The 20,145-nt window shown below is 45.0% G+C and overlaps 1 protein-coding gene across 1 annotated transcript in view; it reads left to right on the forward strand.

Annotated features, from left to right (window-relative positions):
* LOC147683184 (actin filament-associated protein 1-like 2) overlaps window positions 1–20,145 on the forward strand; it is a 278,687-nt gene that overhangs the window by 181,083 nt on the left and 77,459 nt on the right. The window contains exons 5-7 of the mRNA XM_086944799.1: window positions 2,717–2,822; window positions 3,824–4,038; window positions 8,822–8,998. Coding sequence (XP_086800925.1) covers window positions 2,717–2,822; window positions 3,824–4,038; window positions 8,822–8,998 — 498 coding nt within the window. The remainder of the gene's footprint in view (window positions 1–2,716; window positions 2,823–3,823; window positions 4,039–8,821; window positions 8,999–20,145) is intronic.

Genomic DNA, 20,145 nt, shown 5'->3' on the forward strand with positions numbered 1-20,145 from the left:
GCCATTCCACTGTACGCCACTGTACTCTATGCCACTCCAACCCACTCTGTGCCACTCCACGCTACTCTATGCCACTCCACTCTGCTCTATGCCACACCACTGTACCATGCCACTCCACTCTAAACCACTCTACTGTGTGCCACTCAACTTGATGCCACTCCGCCATACTCAACACCACTCCATGCCAAACAATGCCACTCCTCTCCACATAATTCTATGCCACTCCACTCTATGCTACTCCACTCCTCTCGAGACTACTCCACTCTGCTCTCCTCTAGTCTACTCTATGCCACTCTACTCCAAGCCACTCTACACAACTCCATGCCACTCTACGCACTCCACTCTGTGTTACTCTATGCTCCTCTACTCCACTCCATGCCACTCTACTCTATGCCACTCCATGGCAATTTCTTCAACTCTGTGCCACTCCACGCCACTCTAAACCCCACTCTATGCCCCTCTACTCTGCTCTACCCCTCTCCATGCCCTCCACTTCACTTTATTCCACTTCACTCTACACCACTCTACTCTGTGACAGTCCACTCTATGCCTCTGCACTCTACGGCACTCCACTCCACTCTACAGCACTCCGCTCCACTCTAAACCACTCCACTTAACACCACTTTCCACCACTCCACTCTGCGCCACTTTACTCTAAGGCACCTCCACACCACTCCACTCTATCCCATCCTACTGTACGCAACTCCACACAACTTCATTATACTCTATGCCATCCACTCCATGCCACTCCATTCTTCACCACTCCACTCAACATTACTCTACGCCACTCCACTATATGCCGCTCCACTCTGTGCCACTCTACTCTAGCCACTCCATGCCACTCCACTTTCTATGTCACTATACTGTACGCCACTTCACTCTATGCCACTCCGCGCCACTCCATTCCACTTTACACCACTCCACTCTATGCATGCTACTCTGCGCCCCTCCACTTCACTTTATCCCACACCACTCTACTCTACGTCACTCCACCCCATGCCACTTTATACCGCTCAACTCTACCCCACTCCACTCTATTCCTCTCTGCTCTACACCACTCTCTTTGGCGCAACTCTACTCTACATCACATCACTAACCTTTAGCCATGCTGCTGTACAGCATGCTGAAAAGACATTGGCAAAACCAATAGCTCTTGAATAGGGACGACCTATTGGCTTTGCCAATGCTTCTTCTTTCTGTCCCTACATCACTCCATCAGTTAATATCTTGAGTCCTTTATTTATTCTTTCTTCCCTCTTTCTGTACTGTCTTCCATCTTGCTCTTTCATTCGCCCTCTTTCTCTTATGGCTTTTTTTGTTCTCTTATCCCTTTTGTCCTGCCTTCAAATTGCCCTTGTCCATCTTCTGTTTTTGCATTCTGTCCCACTTTTCTTTTCTTCATCACCCCCTCTTTCCTCTCTCTCTCTCTTAATTAATTTTAAATCATAACAGTTCACTTTCATCATTTTTGACTAATGTTGTCAACATTTTATACACTACATACATTTAGGCAAGTTAAATACACACAGTATTAGTAAGGGCTATGTCACAATACAATACAGTTTGCTGAGTTTTTATACTTGCCATGATCAATGATGTTTCTTCTGATCTGTTAACACGTATTGATGTCTGGGTGTTTGATGGTGTCTGCTTGCATTTGGGAGGATGATTTTATTTTTGTGTATCTGGGGGACTTGTCCGCTTTGTTATACGAGAGTGCACAGGAGGAAGCCTTGTATATGACCATGGAGAAAGCAGTGTGTTGTAATGAAGATCCACGCAGGTAGGATGTAGATTAAGAAGATTTATTGAAGAAGATTACATGTAGAAGAGTTGTAGTGAAGCAGCCATCACCAGGAGCAGCCTGCCTGCTACTCGGTCCCTTCTCAACTGTCACACTTCACCTCACAGGCACCCAACATTCCAATACACATCATCACTCTAACATTCCATGCAGCACAAAGCACATTCACACTGGTTGACATTTTTCGTTTTTGTGTTCACGTTGATCCCTGTACGATAATATACAAAAGTATTTTCCTAAAGAGCCATTAAGACAGAACCTCACCCTGCCATATACAGTTCACTTCACCTCACATGGCCACGCAGAATACTTCTATCCAGCTAGTTATCCAATGGGAAAGTGGGAGATGCATCTATACATAGAGTTTTCTGCCCATCGTCATGGCCACTGGAATTATGATGCAGAAGAAGACCAAATTATGCGACAGGGTTCACTAAATTATGCGGCATAATGCAGCACATTTTGTGATAGTATTTCTTTATTATTATGTCATTTTAAAACCTGGTACAGTGTCTGAGTAAAGTGTTTACCATAATTAGTACTAATTTAACACCCAAATACGCAATAAGCAGCTGAAACATGACCAGCTAACCGTTGCGGAAAACCTTCTGGTGCACAGGAATCTGAGTCACCATATGTTTTGTAACTTTTGATCCGTTCTAGCTAGAATCACATTTTTTGTCAAAATCTGCACATTATGTGGCTGATGATGGAGTGCGTGGCAAATGCGGAAAATCCAAAATTAGCGAAAGTCGCTGCAGAATCGCATTATTCCTGTGGCCCTGCCTATTGTTCCTTTCTATAATGACAGAGTGATAAGACTTTCTATGGCAGCAAACCTTGCTGCACAATGTGTTGGGGATTCCATCCACAGATCAAAAGTACTACCACTTCTCATTTTCTGTATTTCAGTTTGAAAGGGCAAAGCTGGGGCTCCCTATCCATCTTCAGCAACAGGAACAGGATGACTCGTACGAGGAAGCGGAGCCTGTGAGCCCCCGCGGACACTCTAATGCAGGTAATCCTATGCATAACCATTTGCGTAGCTAGTCACCAATAAAGGCAACTGGTTGTGCACAAAATATACAGGAAATGTACTGCAACCAAACTCTCTTCTTATCAGTACTCACATCACAGGTATACCTCCTCATCACTAAATGGACAATGGTAATTGGTTGTATTCCTGATGCAAATGCAGATAGCTTTCCCCATCACCAAACCCAATACAGACAAATGTTCGTATTACTGAAACCAAAACAGACACATCTTACCATTACAAACTCATGCAAAGTTAAGCAGTCTTAGGCCTAATCATAACATAGTCCTTCTTGCGCTAAACCATAACTAAACTAACAAAGGGTAGCACTACTAAACCATAAACCCATCACAGGTAGCTCTTTCCAACAAGAAAACATAAATATGTAACTCCTCTCAAACCTAACCTCAACACAGGCAACGCTGCCTATCAATAAACCTAACACAGTTCACTCTTGTCAACCCTAACCCCAGCACAGGCAGCACTGCCTATCAATAAACCTAACACTGTTCACTCTTGGCAACCCTAATCTCAACACGGGGAGAACTGCCTATCAACAAACCTAGCACAGTTCACTCTTGTCCACCCTAATGTCAACACAGGCAGCACTGCCTATCAACAAACCTAACACAGTTCACTCTTGTCAACCCTAACCCCAGCACATACAGCACTGCCTATCAACAAACCTAACACAGTTCACTCTTGTCCACCCTAACCTCAACACAGAATATGTATTTTTAGCACCACACTCCCAATACTTGTAATTTCCAACATCACAAAATCCAACACAAAGAGCCATTCCCATCACCGAGTCTAACAGTGTTCGCTTTTCTCAGTCCTGCACTCAACACTGGCCCCTCCGCCCACCTCAAAACCAAACAGACTTAGATATTCTTAACCCTAAACCCAACAAAGATACTTTTTATCATTGCTAAGTGCATGTGCATAGATTGTGATTTATTTCAGTGTACTTGCCCCAACAGGTAGTGCTGACACAGACAGCAGTCACTATGAGTCCTACGGGGAGGAAGACGATTGCGTGAAGGACCGGGCTCACTATATCCAGTGGTCGGCGAGTGCCGGCGTGAACGATGGCCCTGCCCCAGCCGAGTCCCAGATATGTGGCTTCCTCTGGAGGAAGAAATGGCTCGGACAGTGGGCCAAGCAGCTTTTCATCATCCGAGAACATCTACTGCTGGTAAGGCTGCAGGGAGCCTGTGGTGCCATCACAATATAACCATGTACTTTAAAATTTAAACCAGCTAAGGCAATGTATGGTGTAAGGAAATACTAAATGTCAGCTTCCTATGCTTAAAAAGTACATCACTAGACAAGAGTGTGCACTGCTAAGACCTCTTTTTCTTAGGAGTAGGTGTTCCCAGTGGGAACTAGAGAACTTTCAATAAATCTCTGAAAACAGAACTAGTTTCATCCTAAAAGGCAATCTCATTTGACCAGGGGGGTTATTCCACTTAATGCACTGCTAGATGTCTCAACAGATCACACATGTAGCGTATGGCCAGTGAATTTTAAAAGAATCAAGAGCGAACTTACCATATCGTGCAAAAATGAGGCTTTTGCAACCCATTCCATTTGAGATGAGGGTTAAAGTCCTGTCGCCGATCCAGCTCACGTCGATCTACATGGAGCGCTGTAGGAAAACAATGATGCCATGTTCTTCTAGCTACTGCTGCATTTTTGTACTTGACTTCCAAGTTTCGTTTATTAGGGACATACTTACTATATTTTAAAACAAGCTATCAAATCAACTTCATCTGTTGTGAATCAGAACATTCTTGGCCCTCTCGCTTAGATTTTCTTTACGCCTCAGAGCCGTATATCTAGCTATTGGGCCTGCAAAGCTGAGAAAATGCTCAGGGGTCTCACTAAAACCTCCATGGCCCAACCTTCAGAGCTGCCAGAGACTCAGCAGGTTTCATTATATGCATGGGATCCACACATTCCTTTGAGCAGGCAAAGACAAGCAAAACTGGAACAATATTTTACAGTTATTTAGCACTAGTGCAGGTCATACTGGGTGCAAGACAGTAATAGTGAATACAAGAACATATTGGCACAAGTGAATAATGAAAATGTTAATGCTTTAAGAGTCTGATGTTTAATGTTCATTGGCAGGGCGCTGAGCTGCCTAGTGCCTCGTACTCTGGAAATCCAAAAAGCATTCCTCGAATGACTAAAACCCGCGCTTTTTATACAATGTTTCACTCTAAAAACATCAGAATTGTCTCTGTAGCCTCCCTCATTAGACGTCAAACCGCAAGATGAGAATTATTTTACTTGCATGAGCAATGAGAATTGTAATCCATGGACATCACACATGCATAACACATAATCGCAGGCTTTCACGTGATATTGTTTAATGTGGACCATGGAAAACTCTTAATAAGGTCAACTATTCTGTTGTATGTCCAGGCGAGTCAAAGTCATCATAAAACAACAGAAAACGTTCAGAATATGCTTTCAATAATATACGACCATGTCTTGATACCGGATCAGGGAGCAAAGATCATAGGACTTTGGTCAACAGTGATAATCTATGACATTCACGATGCAGAGTAGCGTGCTACTAGCCGAGAAGCGCTTCAACACCTCATCAGGGGTAGCAAGTGCTATATAAATGCAAACCTTTCCCTTTTCTATCCTTCCACTTTCCTTTTCAATCCAAATAACAGACTAATATATCCACCGTTCAAATTTATTTTATATTTCACTATACTAATTCACCACTAATCCTTTTGGGTTTCGGATTAGCGGGCTACTCACTGAAAAAGCACATTGACGCCTCATCACAGGTGGTAAGCACAATATGAGCGCAATTACAAAACAATATGAAACATCAGTGGGGTGTTTTTTAGCTTTGGGCCTAGTGGCCGTTATTGATTCATTCCCTCACTGCATTAACATGGTGACTACAAAAGTGCCTCTGAGTACCAGCCGAGCGGACTGTACTATCATCCGACACAGGTGTGTACCTCTGGAAGATCCCATGGGCATTTCTGAAACCAAGGGAGAGGGGATGTCTAGAGTCAATGTCAAAGCAAGGTCGAGACAAGAGCAGCTTGACACTAAAACCATGGGGGTTTAAACTTACTACTTTTGGTATTCACAGAAGGCATTTAGTAGTAGTAAAGTTAAGATTTTGCCTTAAGTTTTACATACGACAAACTTAAGACAGACTTAAGACAAACTTAAGACAGACTTAAGACAGACTTAAGGCAGACATACTTAAGACAAACTTAAGACAAAATCCTGTCTTAAGTCTGACTTAAGTGTGTCTTAAGTTTGTCTTAAGCCTGTCTTAAGTCTGTCTCAAGTCTGTCTCAAGTCTGTCTCAAGTCTGTCTTAAGTCTGTCTTAAGTCTGTCTTAAGTTTGTCTTAAGTCAAACTTAAGACAAAATCCTAACTTTAATACTACTAAATGCCTTCTGTGAATACCAAAAGTAGTAAGTTTAGGATTTTGCCTTAAGTTAGTTCTGTGAATCGGGCCCATGGTGCTGAAGAGGGAAACACTTGAAGGCAGAGTTGACTGCTAAGAAGGGCCACTGACCTCAAACAGAAAGCTCGACCATTAGATAGTGAAATAATGCACTGTGTGTGACTCTTGAACAGTAGAAAGTTAAAAAAGGTTGTTACAGATTAAGTACCTTTTCCTTTTAACAGACAGTGGTACCCTCCGCAGACACTTAACCCGGATTCCCTTCCGTTTGCCAGGATCGTATCATGTAGGAGGGCAGCCTCCTAATGTTAGGTTTATTTTTATTTATTTATAAAGTTTGTATAGCGCCAACATGACCCTGGTGGGTATCAGAGCGCTTCACAATTAGGGTAGGTAGGATACAATAGTGGGGAAAGAACAATCAATACAAATAAGTGCAAGACGTGAGCATGACCTCGGCACGATTCAGAGCGCTTAACTTTCGAGGTCAGACAGATCCAGTGATATTAGAAGAGCAGGCAATATATACAATACCAATGTGAGCATAGCCTGCCAACACTGTTAATCGCCGGATTACATGCATGTAATAGACAACGATCAGGTAATGGGAGAAGAACATTCCATAAATACAAAACAAATATGTGCAATGGCCTACTAACACTGTTATTCCCAGGTGTACAACCATGTAATAGACAGCCAGAGCATCAGAAAAGAAGGCAGTAGGTTCCACTTTCTGTCCCATATGTTGCAGTCGATACAAGACAATGCAGACACAGTACAGTGCCAGATGGTTCACAGTCATAAACTGCAAAACACGAGTTTCACATCTGGTATAAATTCTGTGTTTTGTTCTAACCCGCCTTCAATCACAATGTGGGTGAACTCTACCACCTAGTGGACATTTCTAGGATAGGTTTTTTAGGTGCTTTTGGTGGTGTATAGGCAGCGCATTTCAGGAGGAAGTGTGTTCCAGAGGGAGGGCGCTGCTCTTCTGAAGGACTTGGGATAGTTTTCAAATCTTTAGATTAAAATATGAGGATTTCTCTTCTTCTAAGATGCCTCCAGATATTTTTTTCGGTACAAAAGGGGGTGCTGATGACGGAGCATCTGAATCAATCGAACACTCACACCCAGTCAAAAGATCTGGGTTTAATCCATCACCGTTCTTTAGCCCACTCTGCCACCCCAGTTCAGACATGGCTATATGCAAATCAGTCTGACCCTGTGCCTCATGGGAACAGTCCAACCCGAACTGCCAAGCCATGTCTACCCTGGACCGGAAACAAGCTTCTGAGGACCGGTTTCTGGCATTCCAGCCGTCTTCAACCCGGCTTGCTTGAATCCAGTGGGAAAGTGAGCAAGGGACTCACGTCTGAGCATACCCTGCCACACTTATGGCGGCCAAAAGCGGTACAAAAGGGGGTGATATTTTTTTGGCAGTTTGAAAAGAGGGAATGAATTGCTTTAAAAGTAATGCAAGCTAATTTGAGTTTAATTCGAGCCCCAATGAGGTGCCAATATAAGACTTTTAGTGTTCAAAGTTGTGGGTGCTGGAGATAAAATGGACCTTGTAGGGGAGGCTGGCTTTAGGAGGCGCAAGACTGTGTTTAGGGACTCTAATGAATATACAGATCTGGCGGTGTGTTTGATGTGGAAAGTCACAGAAAGGGAGTAGCTCAGTCAAACAGTTGCATGTTGTTCTAGAGTGATAGGAAACATCCTAAAAAATGATCCAATAAGCATGAGAGGCATGAGGTTTGGGAGGCTTCTTGTTGATGCCATAGAAGAGTACCACTACATTCACACCCGACGTATACCCTCATAATTCTACTTTTTCAAGGACTATGTACGATTCTAGACGTAATCACTAGATATCGAAGATGTCCATAGAATGGGACTGTACCATAGAGAGCAAGATGTAACACTCTTGTTACAGGTAGGTACTTTGTTCTTATTCAGTGTATGTAAATGTATGGCAGGTTCAATTTGATGATCCCACCAATTATCACACACAATCATTGCTTAATTTGTAAATAAATAAGTGCCAGGGCTCTCGCAGGTGGTCACTGCAACTTGCACCATCGCAACACAACTACTAACCCTCACACTCCTACATGTGTGACAATTCGGACTATTCCAGGCCCCCAAAGCTATAAGAACGGCTTGAGTGGCAGGTAATAGTCATTTTTAATTTATATTAAATTACTAATTACCTGATGTTGTGGTTTTCTCTAAATTATCAAGACAGCGCCACCTTGTGGCAGACTGTCACAACCACCGGTGTTGACAATTAACTGCCGGTGCCGAGCACCGGAAACCACCAGCTCAAATTCAGCAGTGCCCACCATGCACAGTGTATGTCCATCTTAATCACCGAAAAATATATCACTGCAGAGTGGGGTTATGTGCTGTCTCCTGATTTTCCAGTAGCTCAGCCTACTTCTGTCTGATATCCTGTTGTTCTGGCTGCCTCATTTGCAATATTTCACATGTGACCTTGCTCCCTTTTTTGTCATTGCTGCAGTGTTACAAATGTGCTAGAGATCTCCAGCCTCTCCTACAGCTGGACCTGCGTGGCTGCCGCGTGGCCTACAAGCCCAAGCACAGCAAGAAGATGCAGCATGAACTGAAGATCTGCAGCAGCTCAGAGACACTGGTGATGGGGTTCCAGAGCCGGCAGCAGGCGGAGGAGTGGAGGAAGGTTTGGAGGTGTTACACACAAGCGCCAGTATGCTCAGCGCAGAGTCACAGCGGCGCAGTGCAAGGCCCACCTAGGGCTTTCTTCAGATAGAGAGGTCACTTTAGATGTTTCCATCCCAGACAGGCGTTCCATCTCGATTGTACCTTTATCTCTGTACCCACTTAGGACAGACGACAACTACAACTCGAGGCCCACTCTACTCCAGGTTGACTTGTCAATCACCATGACCTGTCCCGCCCCCACCATAGATAGGTGGTGCCTGTTGAGCTGCTGAACCCAGAGAGCAAGTCTATCTCCAAACCGTTCTTATTACAGACTGGGAGTGCATAGACACAAGAAGTGCATCTCCAAGCCTCTCCACTGTCAACCAGGAAGTGTTAGTTACTGGCAGTGCTCCTCCAGCCATTTCCCACCTCAGAGAAGCAGCTCAGATATGCAGTAGATGGCACTTGGTCTCCTGTAACCACAGGCTGGTATTACAGCCAATCAAAAGAAATCCACTAGGAAGCTTAAAACGGATATGCTTTCAGATAAAGTAGTATTCCTTAGGGTAAAAGATTTGCTTTTCCTAAAATAGCCCTCACCCACCAAAAGGTCCTGTGATGGTATGCTTCATCATCGGGTTCTTCCCGCCCGCCGCGGGACGGGTCGTGCTGCAACCGACTGAGACGTTGGAGCACTTTCTGGAAGGTGTGGGCTATATTACTCAAAAGGATATAGTGGGCAGGTATTTTTTAGAGTTTTTGTGAACTATCTCACTGACCCTTCCACTCCCATCTTTTAGCAATATAGCCCACACCTTCCAACAAGTGCTCCCACACCTCGGTCGGTTGCAGCACGCCCTCATCGCGCAGCGCGCGGGAAGAACCCGATGATGCAGCATGCCACCAAGGGACTTTTGGTGGGTGAGGGTTATTTTAAGAAAAGCAAATATTTTCCCTTAAGGAATACTGCTATATCTGGAAGGATATCAGTTTAAGCTTTCAAGTGGAATTCGTTTGATTTATCTATTTGATACAGGAGACAGGGTCCACTACGTACCTCTCGCCGCCTCGTCTTGATTAATGTGGTATTACAGCCAATCATAATGTGTACCTCTATGCCCAGCTGCAGAAACTGTCGACAGAAACCAAAATTCGATGTCCTAAATATCACAGATAAAGTTCAAATAGTTCCCCCGCCTTCGCTCCTGTTTCCATCAAAGGCCCTATGGTTTGTACCTTGGTGCACGTCTGTCCACATATTCCTTCTTCATCTAGCTTAATTGCCGCCCCCCCAAGTCTCTGGATAGTCTCCTACGAGGGTGCCTTTTCCTAGCACCTCCCATGGTCACGCCAAATACTAGGGCACTGATTCTGAGTGTCATAATCTAGTTTTTTTTCATCACAATAGATACATAATGGTACTGTGGGGTACGTTATTTATCAGGTGCAATAAATAGTAACTATTATGAGTTACCGAGGTGTAACCTGGATTTTGGTGCTTACCACTCCAATATCGGCACCGTACAGTAAATACCATATACTTTTCCCCTGTTCAATTCCAGCAGGTTTGACCTGCTGAAATTTAACAAAGGGTTGTGTATTTAACGCACCCAGTAGTTACCGGATGCAGTCATTACCACCCAACTCCTGCGCAAACAGGGGTTTAAGCATGTCTTAGAAAACACCAACAGACTCACAATCAAGGCCTAGGAGCTATTTCAGCTGCTTTTCAAGCAAAGGATATTTTTATCAATTTTATTAAAATAACGTATTTTTACGAAGACCCTATAATAATGTTAGAGTACAAAGACAACAAGTAGACTACTTTAAGCATGGGAATCATAAGCTGATTAAAGGTGGTGAGCAGGCGGGCACTGACGTCTTCTAAATCTATGTGATAATAAAGATTGCAAAAATGATGAAATACCTTTATCAAGAAGCAGTAATAAAAAAAAACTAATGATTAAAAATATACGAATATAGAAGGAAAGCCATCAATAAATGGATAGTGTTTCACCAAAGCATTCCATGTGACCTAAAATAAATAAGAGCAAAGCTTAGGTTGTCTGTGATGCAACATGGAACCCCAAGGTGGAGACTCTGCCTTATCAAAAGCTGCACAGTTGTATGTCAATGTATCGAGGTTTTTAATGTTGCTCTATCCAAATATTGTGGCAAGCAAAAATATCAACTAAAACATCAAGCAAGCTAGAATAGAAATCTATATATTTACTGTTCTTAACTCCATATCTACATACCTTCAATATAATGTGAAGTTAGATATTAATGGCGTTGAGTATGCTTACCTATATATATGCCTTGACGGTATTATGGTTGTCGATATTTTTGCTACGATAATGTGGTAGCGCACTATTCTAATACTAAAGCAGCCACCATTCTTTAATCCTTTGACCCCTCAGTGATTTCACCTAGCATAGATGAAGCTATGAATGAGATTCACAGGATAAGAGGAGTCATGAGGAAGTTTTGCACAGCATGGCCATCCCGCAGTCTATCCGCTCCCCTAATGGAATATTTAAAATAGCATTTACCTGCTGTCCTGCACTCTACTCCTGCATCCTTGTTCATGCCTTACTCATGCCCAAACTCACAGAATGTAACTGGTGTAAGACATAACTTGAAGTGCAACCCTAACTGCAAACGTAAATACAATCCCAATCATTAATCTGAATTCCCCCCTTTCTTACATCTAACCCATACCCTTACTATGATCCTAAAATGTAACATATAAACACAACATTAAAGTTTCAAATAAACCAAGTCCTAACACTGCTCCTAACCTCATCCACTCATTCAGGGCTCAATTCCTTAACAACGAGTCACAAGTTTTCAAAGTATAACTGACTTTCTTCATTTTTATTCACAGTAAAATGTTTACTTTTCTTCATTTTGCTTTCTTTTTAGTAGGGTTTTTTCTTAATGATTTCTTAATTTCCACATCATGTTTCCAATGTGCAATATTCTGTCCATCATCTTGTGTGTTTTGCTGTTCGCCCCATGTGGGAAGTGTATGCCAAGACGTGGGTCCCGTGCTCACTACGCCACTGGAGTCAAGCTATTTTGGCTGATGTCGGCTGATAGCCAGAAACCAGTCCTAGGATGCTTGATTCCGGTCCAGGGAATATATGGCTTGGTAGTTCGGGCTGGACTGTGACCATGAGGCACAGGGTCAAGACTGATTTGCATATGGCCATGTCTGAACTGGGGTGGCAGAGTGGGCTAAAGAACAGTGATGGACTAAACCCAGATCTGTGACTGGGGGTGAATGTTTTGCCAATGTGCAACATTCTGTCCATCATCTTGTCTGTTTTGCTAAAATAAATAGGAGCAAAGCTTAGGTTGTCTGTGATGCAACATGGAACCCCAACGTGGAAACTCTGCCTTATCAAAAGCTGCACAGTTGTATGTCAATGTATCGAGGTTTTTAACGTTGCGCTATCCAAATAATGTGGCAAGCAAAAATATCAACTAAAACATCAAGCAAGCTAGAATAGATATCTATATATTTACTGTTCTTAACTCCATATCTACATACCTTCAATATATTGTGAAGGTATATATGAATGGTGTTGAGTATGCTTACCTATATACATGCCTTGTCGGTATTACAGTTGTCGATATTTTTGCTACGGTAATGTGGTAGCGCACTATTCTAATACTATAGCAGCCACCCATCTTCAATCCTTTGACCCCTCAGTGATTTCCTCTAGCACAGATGAAGCTATGAATGAGATTCACAGGATAAGAGGAGTCATGATAAAGTTGTGCACAGCATGGCCATCCCCCCTTCTATCCGCTCCCCTAATGGAATATTTAAAATAGCATTTACCTGCTCTCCAGCACCCTACTCCTGCATCCTTGTTCGTGCCTTACTCATGCCCAAACTCACAGAATGTAACCGGTGTAAGACATAACTTGAAGTGCAACCCTAACTGCAAACGTAAATACAATCCCAATCATTACTCTGAATTCCCCCTTTCTTACATCTATACCATACCCTAACTATGATCCTAAAATGTAACATATAAACACAACCTTGAAGTTGCAAATAAACCAAATCCTAACACTACTCCTAACCTCATCCACTCATTCAGGGTTCAATTCATTAACAACGAGACACAAGTTTTCAAAGTATAACTGTTTTTTTTTCCAACAATTCTTTTTATTGAAACAAAGCATCAGCAAAAGACACAGTTACAGAAGATTATTATCATAGCCAATATAACACCTACTGGGGGTACAGGGCACAAGAATAAATACATGTCAAAAACCTATGGGGATGGGGGTACATCAAAAACAGCAACCACGGGTGGCACACAAATCTCTCCTCTGTATTTATTCCAAGGTCCCCATATCGAAGCCCACTTTCGAGGGCTACAACAAGAAGGGGTTTACCTACAAGGGATTTTGTTTATCTGAAATTTTTGTAATTTTTTTGTGACAATTATTTATGATCTCACCCTGAACAGTGGTGGAAAGTTGAATAAATCAAAGTAAAAATGCAAAATAATCACAATTTATCCAATGAATCATGAATCATACCCGGGCAACAGAATATATTTAAAAAAATTCATATATTTAATATATATGTATTTTAAAATTAAATATATGAATGTTTTTTGAATATATTCAGTTGCCCCGTGTATGATTCATGATTCATTGGATAAATTGTGATTATTTTGTATTTTTACTTTGATTTATTCAACTTTCCACCACTGTTCAGGGTGAGATCATAAATAATTGTCACAAAAAAATTACAAAAATTTCAGAAACAAAATCCCTTGTAGGTAAACCCCTTTTTGTTGTAAACTTCATTGCCCATACCTGCAAGGGTATATTGGGTTCCCACTTCTTTTAGATATTTGACACTTTTGAGGGCAGCCTCTCACAATGAAAACAGTCTTCTCACGGAACATACTCCAGTCTAGGTTATTTTTCCAGCTCTCAAGGGAGGGAGGCTACGTGGATCCCCATTGCTGGGCAATATTCCTTTTCATGAAACTCAATGTAGCCCACTGTTTGTGCAGAGTTGAGGTGAGTAGGTTCCAATATGTTGAGGAGGCATCTCCTCGCCTCTGGTAGCAAGGAGACCCCCAAGACCTCATGTATAGTGTTATGAATCCTACGCTAGTACTCAGAAAGATATTGACACTCCCAGATGATATGGAGGAACGTCCCCACAAGACCACACTTTCGTCTACACAATCCAGTATCAGACAGTCCCATGTGAACAAGATGAGGGCCCGTGACATAAACCCTGTGTAGTATTTTTAACTGAACAAGCCGTAGCCGTGCAGGAATGGCAACCACCTTAGGAGAGGACACAGCCGATTGCCAGTCCTCATCATCCAGTTCCATTCCATCTCGCACCCACTTCTCCCTCAATTCCATAAGTAGATCCACCCTGTGATTAATTAGCTTCTTATAGATCAGGGAGATCGTTTTCTTGGGGAGGTGGCCATCCATGATTCTATCCTCAAGAGGCGAGGCCTCTGGAAGATCGGCGTCCCCAGGCAGAGCCGCCTGTAGCGAATGTCGAATTTGTGCATAGCTCAACAGCTCAAATTCAGCATGCATTTCCTCAAATGACTTAACCCTCCCCTTGCCCCATATGTCTTTAATGGTGGAGATCCCTATCAGGTCCCACTTATCAAAACCTTTCATCTTCCAGAGTTTACCCAGCCGCTCTGAGTCGAAGAGTGTGGTAGCTAGCGTCAACTTGTCCCTCCATCACAAATAGTTTGTGGCATCATGCCAGATACGGACAGCGTGCTTAGTCGGCCCGTCAAGTCTAACTTTGCTGGCTTTGAGCGCAATGCTCTATTATAACTGCCTCCAGGGAGGAGCCATTTATCCATGGTATAGCCAGGATCGGCAATGGGGCCATAAATTCTATGATTGATCGCGGCAAGCTGTGAGGCCCAATAATACAGTTTAATATCTTGGAGGGCAATGCCTCCATCATACCAGGGGAGCGTTAATCTAGCTAAAGCGATATGGGGTCTGCCCTCTCATAAAATACTACACTGCAACCCTTCCACCTCACGGAAATAGCTGGACGGCACTACATCTAGGGTTTTTTGAAGGGCATAGAGGAAACGAGGCAGTGCCATCATTTTAAAAAAGACCCCTCGCCCCAACAGGGAGAGTGGAAGTTTTCTCCAGTTGGTGATATCACTTCGAAGCCGCTGCAAAGGGGGAAGGAGATTCTGGGCATACCGAACTGCGGGGTCAAGAGAGATAAAGATCCCCAAATACTTGAACTCATCTGTACGGAACTGAATGAGACAGTTCCGCGGAGAGACCGGGGGTTCCCCCCTAAGGACAAACAACAGGGGTATTCCCCAATTGATGAAAAGCCCAGAGTTCTTACCGAAGGAGGTCAGGACATCGCACACGAACATAAGGGACTTCCGGGGAGAGGTTAAATAAAGAAGAATATCGTCTGCATACAAGGAAATTCAGTCCTCCCAGTCAGGGGACCACCGAATGCCCCAGATAGAAGGTTCCCAGCGCAACCAAGCCGCTAGGGGTTCCAGGGCCAATGAGAAAAGAAGAGGTGAGAGAGGGCAGCCCTGTCAAGTACCCCAACCAAGACAGAAGAACGCGGAGACCCGATTATTAACGACTATTTGAGCAAGCGGGTCAGTATTTAACAGGTGCACCCGGCTAATAAATTCAGAACCAAATCCAAATTTAGACAGGACCTCCCACAAATAGGACCATTCTACAGTATCAAAAGCCATGGTGGCATTGAGCGAAACAATAACAGCTGGCCCCCGCAAAGTATGGGCCCTGGCTATAACGCCATGCAACCTACGTAGATTTAGGGCTGTGTTTCTATGGGGAATAAAGCCCGACTGATCTGGATGAATCAGCTTGCTAACCACTTTCACCAGTCTATTAGAGAGAAGTTTGACCAGAATTTTGGGTTCAGCATTTAATAAAGAAATGGGCCTATAAGAGGCACAGTTGGTCTTGGGTTTCCCCACCTTATAAATCACAACCACGGACGCAACCCTCTGATCTCTGGGCAGGATACCTTTCTCCCAGGCCTCAACAAACATGGATTTAAGGTAGGGGGCCAGTTTATAAGGTCTGAGCTTGTAGAGTTCAATTGGAAGCCCGTTTGGACCCAGCGCCCTACCCCAAGTTTAAGGAGCGGATAGCCTGGGCTATTTCGTCAGCCGTTAAAGCACTATCCATGAAACCACGGTCTTCAGGAGATAGGCGCGGGAGCTGTATATCACGAAGCAGTAGGTGCGAGTCCTCCTCGGGTCGATCAGAGACCGAGGTGTAAACATTTTGGAAATGCGCCCCAAAATTATCGACAATACTCTGTGGATCCGTAAGCAAAACTCCCCCCCCTCTGTAACGAGTTCTGGGACAACGCAGTCGGCCCAGTCCTTTTTGTCCAACCAAGCAATAAGTTTACCTGCCTTATCCCGAGGTCATAAAGCCTGCCCTGTTGCTCCCTACCAAGAGCCCTTACACTATCAGTGACCAGTGATTTATAATCATACTGCTTAAAATATGTAGTTTAGCTTGTGTTACCTCATGTTCCAGTTCCCCCTCCAGCCGACTAATCTCAATCTCTGCATCAACAACCTCCCTATTTCTTTCCTTTTTAGTTTCAGCTATCAGTGATAGAGCCTGACCCTAATGACAGTCTTAAAGGCTTCCCAAAGAGTCATGGAGGAGGACACCGATCCCTCATTATCCATAAAATATTCATCTAGAGCCTTAATAAGGTCCTTGTGAAGTTTGGGGTTATGTAGATACCAGGGGTTAATGGGGGCTACCCTACCCACCGTTCCCGAAGTGATACAAAAACGGAACCAGAGCAGGAAATTATCAGAAATACCCCATGCGAGATGTCAGCCTCAGTGACGTATGACGCCTGTGCCGCTGGGACCAGACAGTAATCCAAACGGGAAAGGCTGTTATGGGCACCAGAAGGAAATGTGTATTGTTTCTGATCAGGATGGAGCAATCTCCACCCATCCACTAAACCCATAGCGTCGATGAAGTCGGGTAGCCATTGCATAGTGCGCCCCATGTCTCGCGGGGATGTCTATCCATAACTCCAGAGACAACCGCATTGAAATCACCCCCCAAGATCAAAAGCCCAACCGGCAGTTCGAGAACAAGCTTTCCCAAATCAGCAAAGGAGGTACTCTGCATGCCCGGGGGGACATAAACAGGCAAGAGGGTAAGAACATGTCCTTCCCATCGACCTGTAATGCCAACATACCTGACCCTTTCATCCTCCCATGTGGAATCCATCACCAAAGGGAGCGCCTTCCGAATTAGGATACCCACCCTTCTGGAACCAGAGGTGAATCCCGCGTGGGCCACCAACTTGTACCCCATTTTGTGCATAGCCTTACATGAATTCCCAACTAAATGTGTTTCTTGTAACAAAACCACATCTGGTGCCTGGCGTTTAAGATACTGGAGAACCACACTGCGTTTAATTTTGTTCCCCAACCCATTCATATTCCAACTCAAAATCTTCAGTTCCCTACCCACATCATCATTTGGAAAAAGATGCGACAATCCTCTGTCTGCAGCATGGTAAACAAGTTCAATCTGCTGATGCCATAAACAATCCACCCAACTGGTGAAACAAACTTCCCTCCCCAACACCCCCCCCCACCCCGCTGCCCTGCCCATTAAGCATAGAACTGCCCATTGAAAAGAGTGCCTGTCGTCCTGAACATTCAAAATAAAGAACAAAAAAGTAATTAGGGGGATAGATCATAAGAGCTCCGGTCAGCACCCAAAATGGCATAGTGATAAGTCCGTGAAAAATACAATTATGCAAATATTATATCACTCCCCCCCAATGAAACCAAGGATAGCCCCCGCTCCCCCCCCCCCCACACCACTGAAACACATGACTGGACGCCCATTTAAGAAGGTTGAGTCTCTGAGTCACCATCTCCTCCCCGGTCCGCTCGATCCAGGGGGCCCCGAACCTCAAGCCCTTCCGACGCTGTCTCTGGCTGATCGAAAAACCATGCCCTACCATCTGCCTCAACTCTAAGACGGGCCGGAAACAACATAGAATACTTAATTCCTCTATCCCGCAGGTCGCGCTTCACGGACAAGAAGGATTTTCATTGCTTCTGAACTCTTTGCGTGAAGTCAGGAAAGAAGGCAATAGTAGCGTTTTCATATTTAAGGGGAGCACTGGCCCTTGAACACTGAAGAAAAGCATCTCTGTCTCGGTAGTTGAGGACTCGGGCCAACATGGGCCGCAGGGGAGCGCCCGGTCTGGGACGGCCGCCTGGGACCCTATGCGCCCTCTCAATGACGAAGAACTTACTGAGACCCTTCGGTTGCAGGTGCTTAAGGATAAGATCCTCCACAAACAGGTCTGGACTTTCCAGGCACACCCAGGATGCGCAGATTTTACGGCGGAGGAGGCCTTCATAGTCATCCAACTTAAGGTCAAAGGCCACACGTGAATCAGGCAGCTCCCCAACCTCCTGCTGCAACTGGGAGACATCCTCCACAAGACTGGAGGTGGTAAGTTCAACTTGCTTCACTTTTTCGTTGAGTGTACCCATATCTGCACGAATTAGGTTGATATCTATGGCCATTGAGTCCATTTTATGCTCCAGTGAGGCTTTAAATCCAGAGATAGCGTCCATGACATCCTTAACCGCATCATTGCTGCAGCAATTCCCGTGCTGTGCTGCAATTTTAAAAATCCAGCGTTATGTGACAAGGTCAACTCGTCACACGCACAGCGCAGGTAACGCCCATGCCGAGCTGACCTTGTCACACGCATCGAAGGGGTTAAGAGAGAGTTCAGATTCATCTCCGGGCAGCGCCCCCTTCACCGAGTCCTCCGACAGCCTTCCTTTTGGTATATCCTTAGAGATTGTGTACCTGTCGAGTTTGTTGGATTGAACGAGTTTCTACACCCTGGTCCCAGTGCCCTTCACACGCTCCATATTCCGATGGGCAGAGCGCTATCCGGGGCAATTTCCAGATATGGCCAGAGAACACTCCCAACACTTTAGCTCCAGACACAGGCCCCCCAAAAATCCACAGCAGCAAAGATGAGCAACGCAGCCCAACAATAGAATAAACTGAAATGGGCCTCACGATGGCACGCAGCGTCCGAGAGATGGGAACAAGGTCTGGTCACCACCACGAGGACACCCGCTGAAACTTGGCGGCACTGGAAATACCGAGCAACTGTGCCTCAATGCCCAATCATGCTCACCATAAAGTGCGTATACCCAGGGAAGTTAAGCGCACCATCCGTGGAATGCCCAAATGTCAACTGTGCCTCCAGAGGATCACACAGAAGAGGAGAGCAACGAAGCAAGGAGGGGGAAGAGGGGGGACCCCTCCATCCACTCGCCGCCAGCAGAAGAAGTAATGTTCCACAATCCGAATCCCCCTCCATACACCACCCTAAAGCTGCAACATACCACTTGCACAGAAGGTCACCACCTCTGGTATCAGGCCCATCACACTCCGATAAAATCTGCCTGCGACAGTATCATGTGTTACCAGAGGCACCCCCCACCGCAGCACAACGCTCCAAGGTCCAAGTCCAGAGGGGGAGGAGAACTCCACGAATCCAGCAGCCGCAAAACAGAAGTGACCACAGGGCCAGCTGTCCGCCCCGCTCCTCACCGCACTGAGCAACAGCGCTCCTCAACGCGCCATGCAGCCCACATCCCCGATGCAGTAGGCAGGTCAGATACCCCTCCAAAAAAGGGGGGGGGGAAGAGGGCCGTCCACCAGGCCACAAATTTAGGCAGAAGCGTCTCAAGAAGCAGTCATGCGGACCAACAGCTCCCCAAACCGCAAGGTCTTCACTTCACAGCAATGCCCAGATGGATAATGAGGAGAGAAGGGGAGGGGGAGGGGGAAGAGCTCATCCCCGCAGAAGCCGCCTCTCCGCTACCTCAAAGTTCATCGGGGGCGGGGGGGAGGAAAAGGACCGAGACACCGAGGATCCATCGCAAAAGGTGGGGGGGGAGATCTACTCTCCGCCCCGGTAACAGCACTCACAGTACACGCGGCGTCTGCTCAAGCCACTGCCGCTGAAGCACCTCCACTGCCGCCGCTTCACACACCGCTCCGCACCACCACACAGGAGCCATGGCGTCCAGC

Source organism: Lissotriton vulgaris, chromosome 11 (genome assembly GCF_964263255.1).
Source record: "Lissotriton vulgaris chromosome 11, aLisVul1.2, whole genome shotgun sequence".
In the NCBI taxonomy this organism is placed as follows: domain Eukaryota; kingdom Metazoa; phylum Chordata; class Amphibia; order Caudata; family Salamandridae; genus Lissotriton; species Lissotriton vulgaris.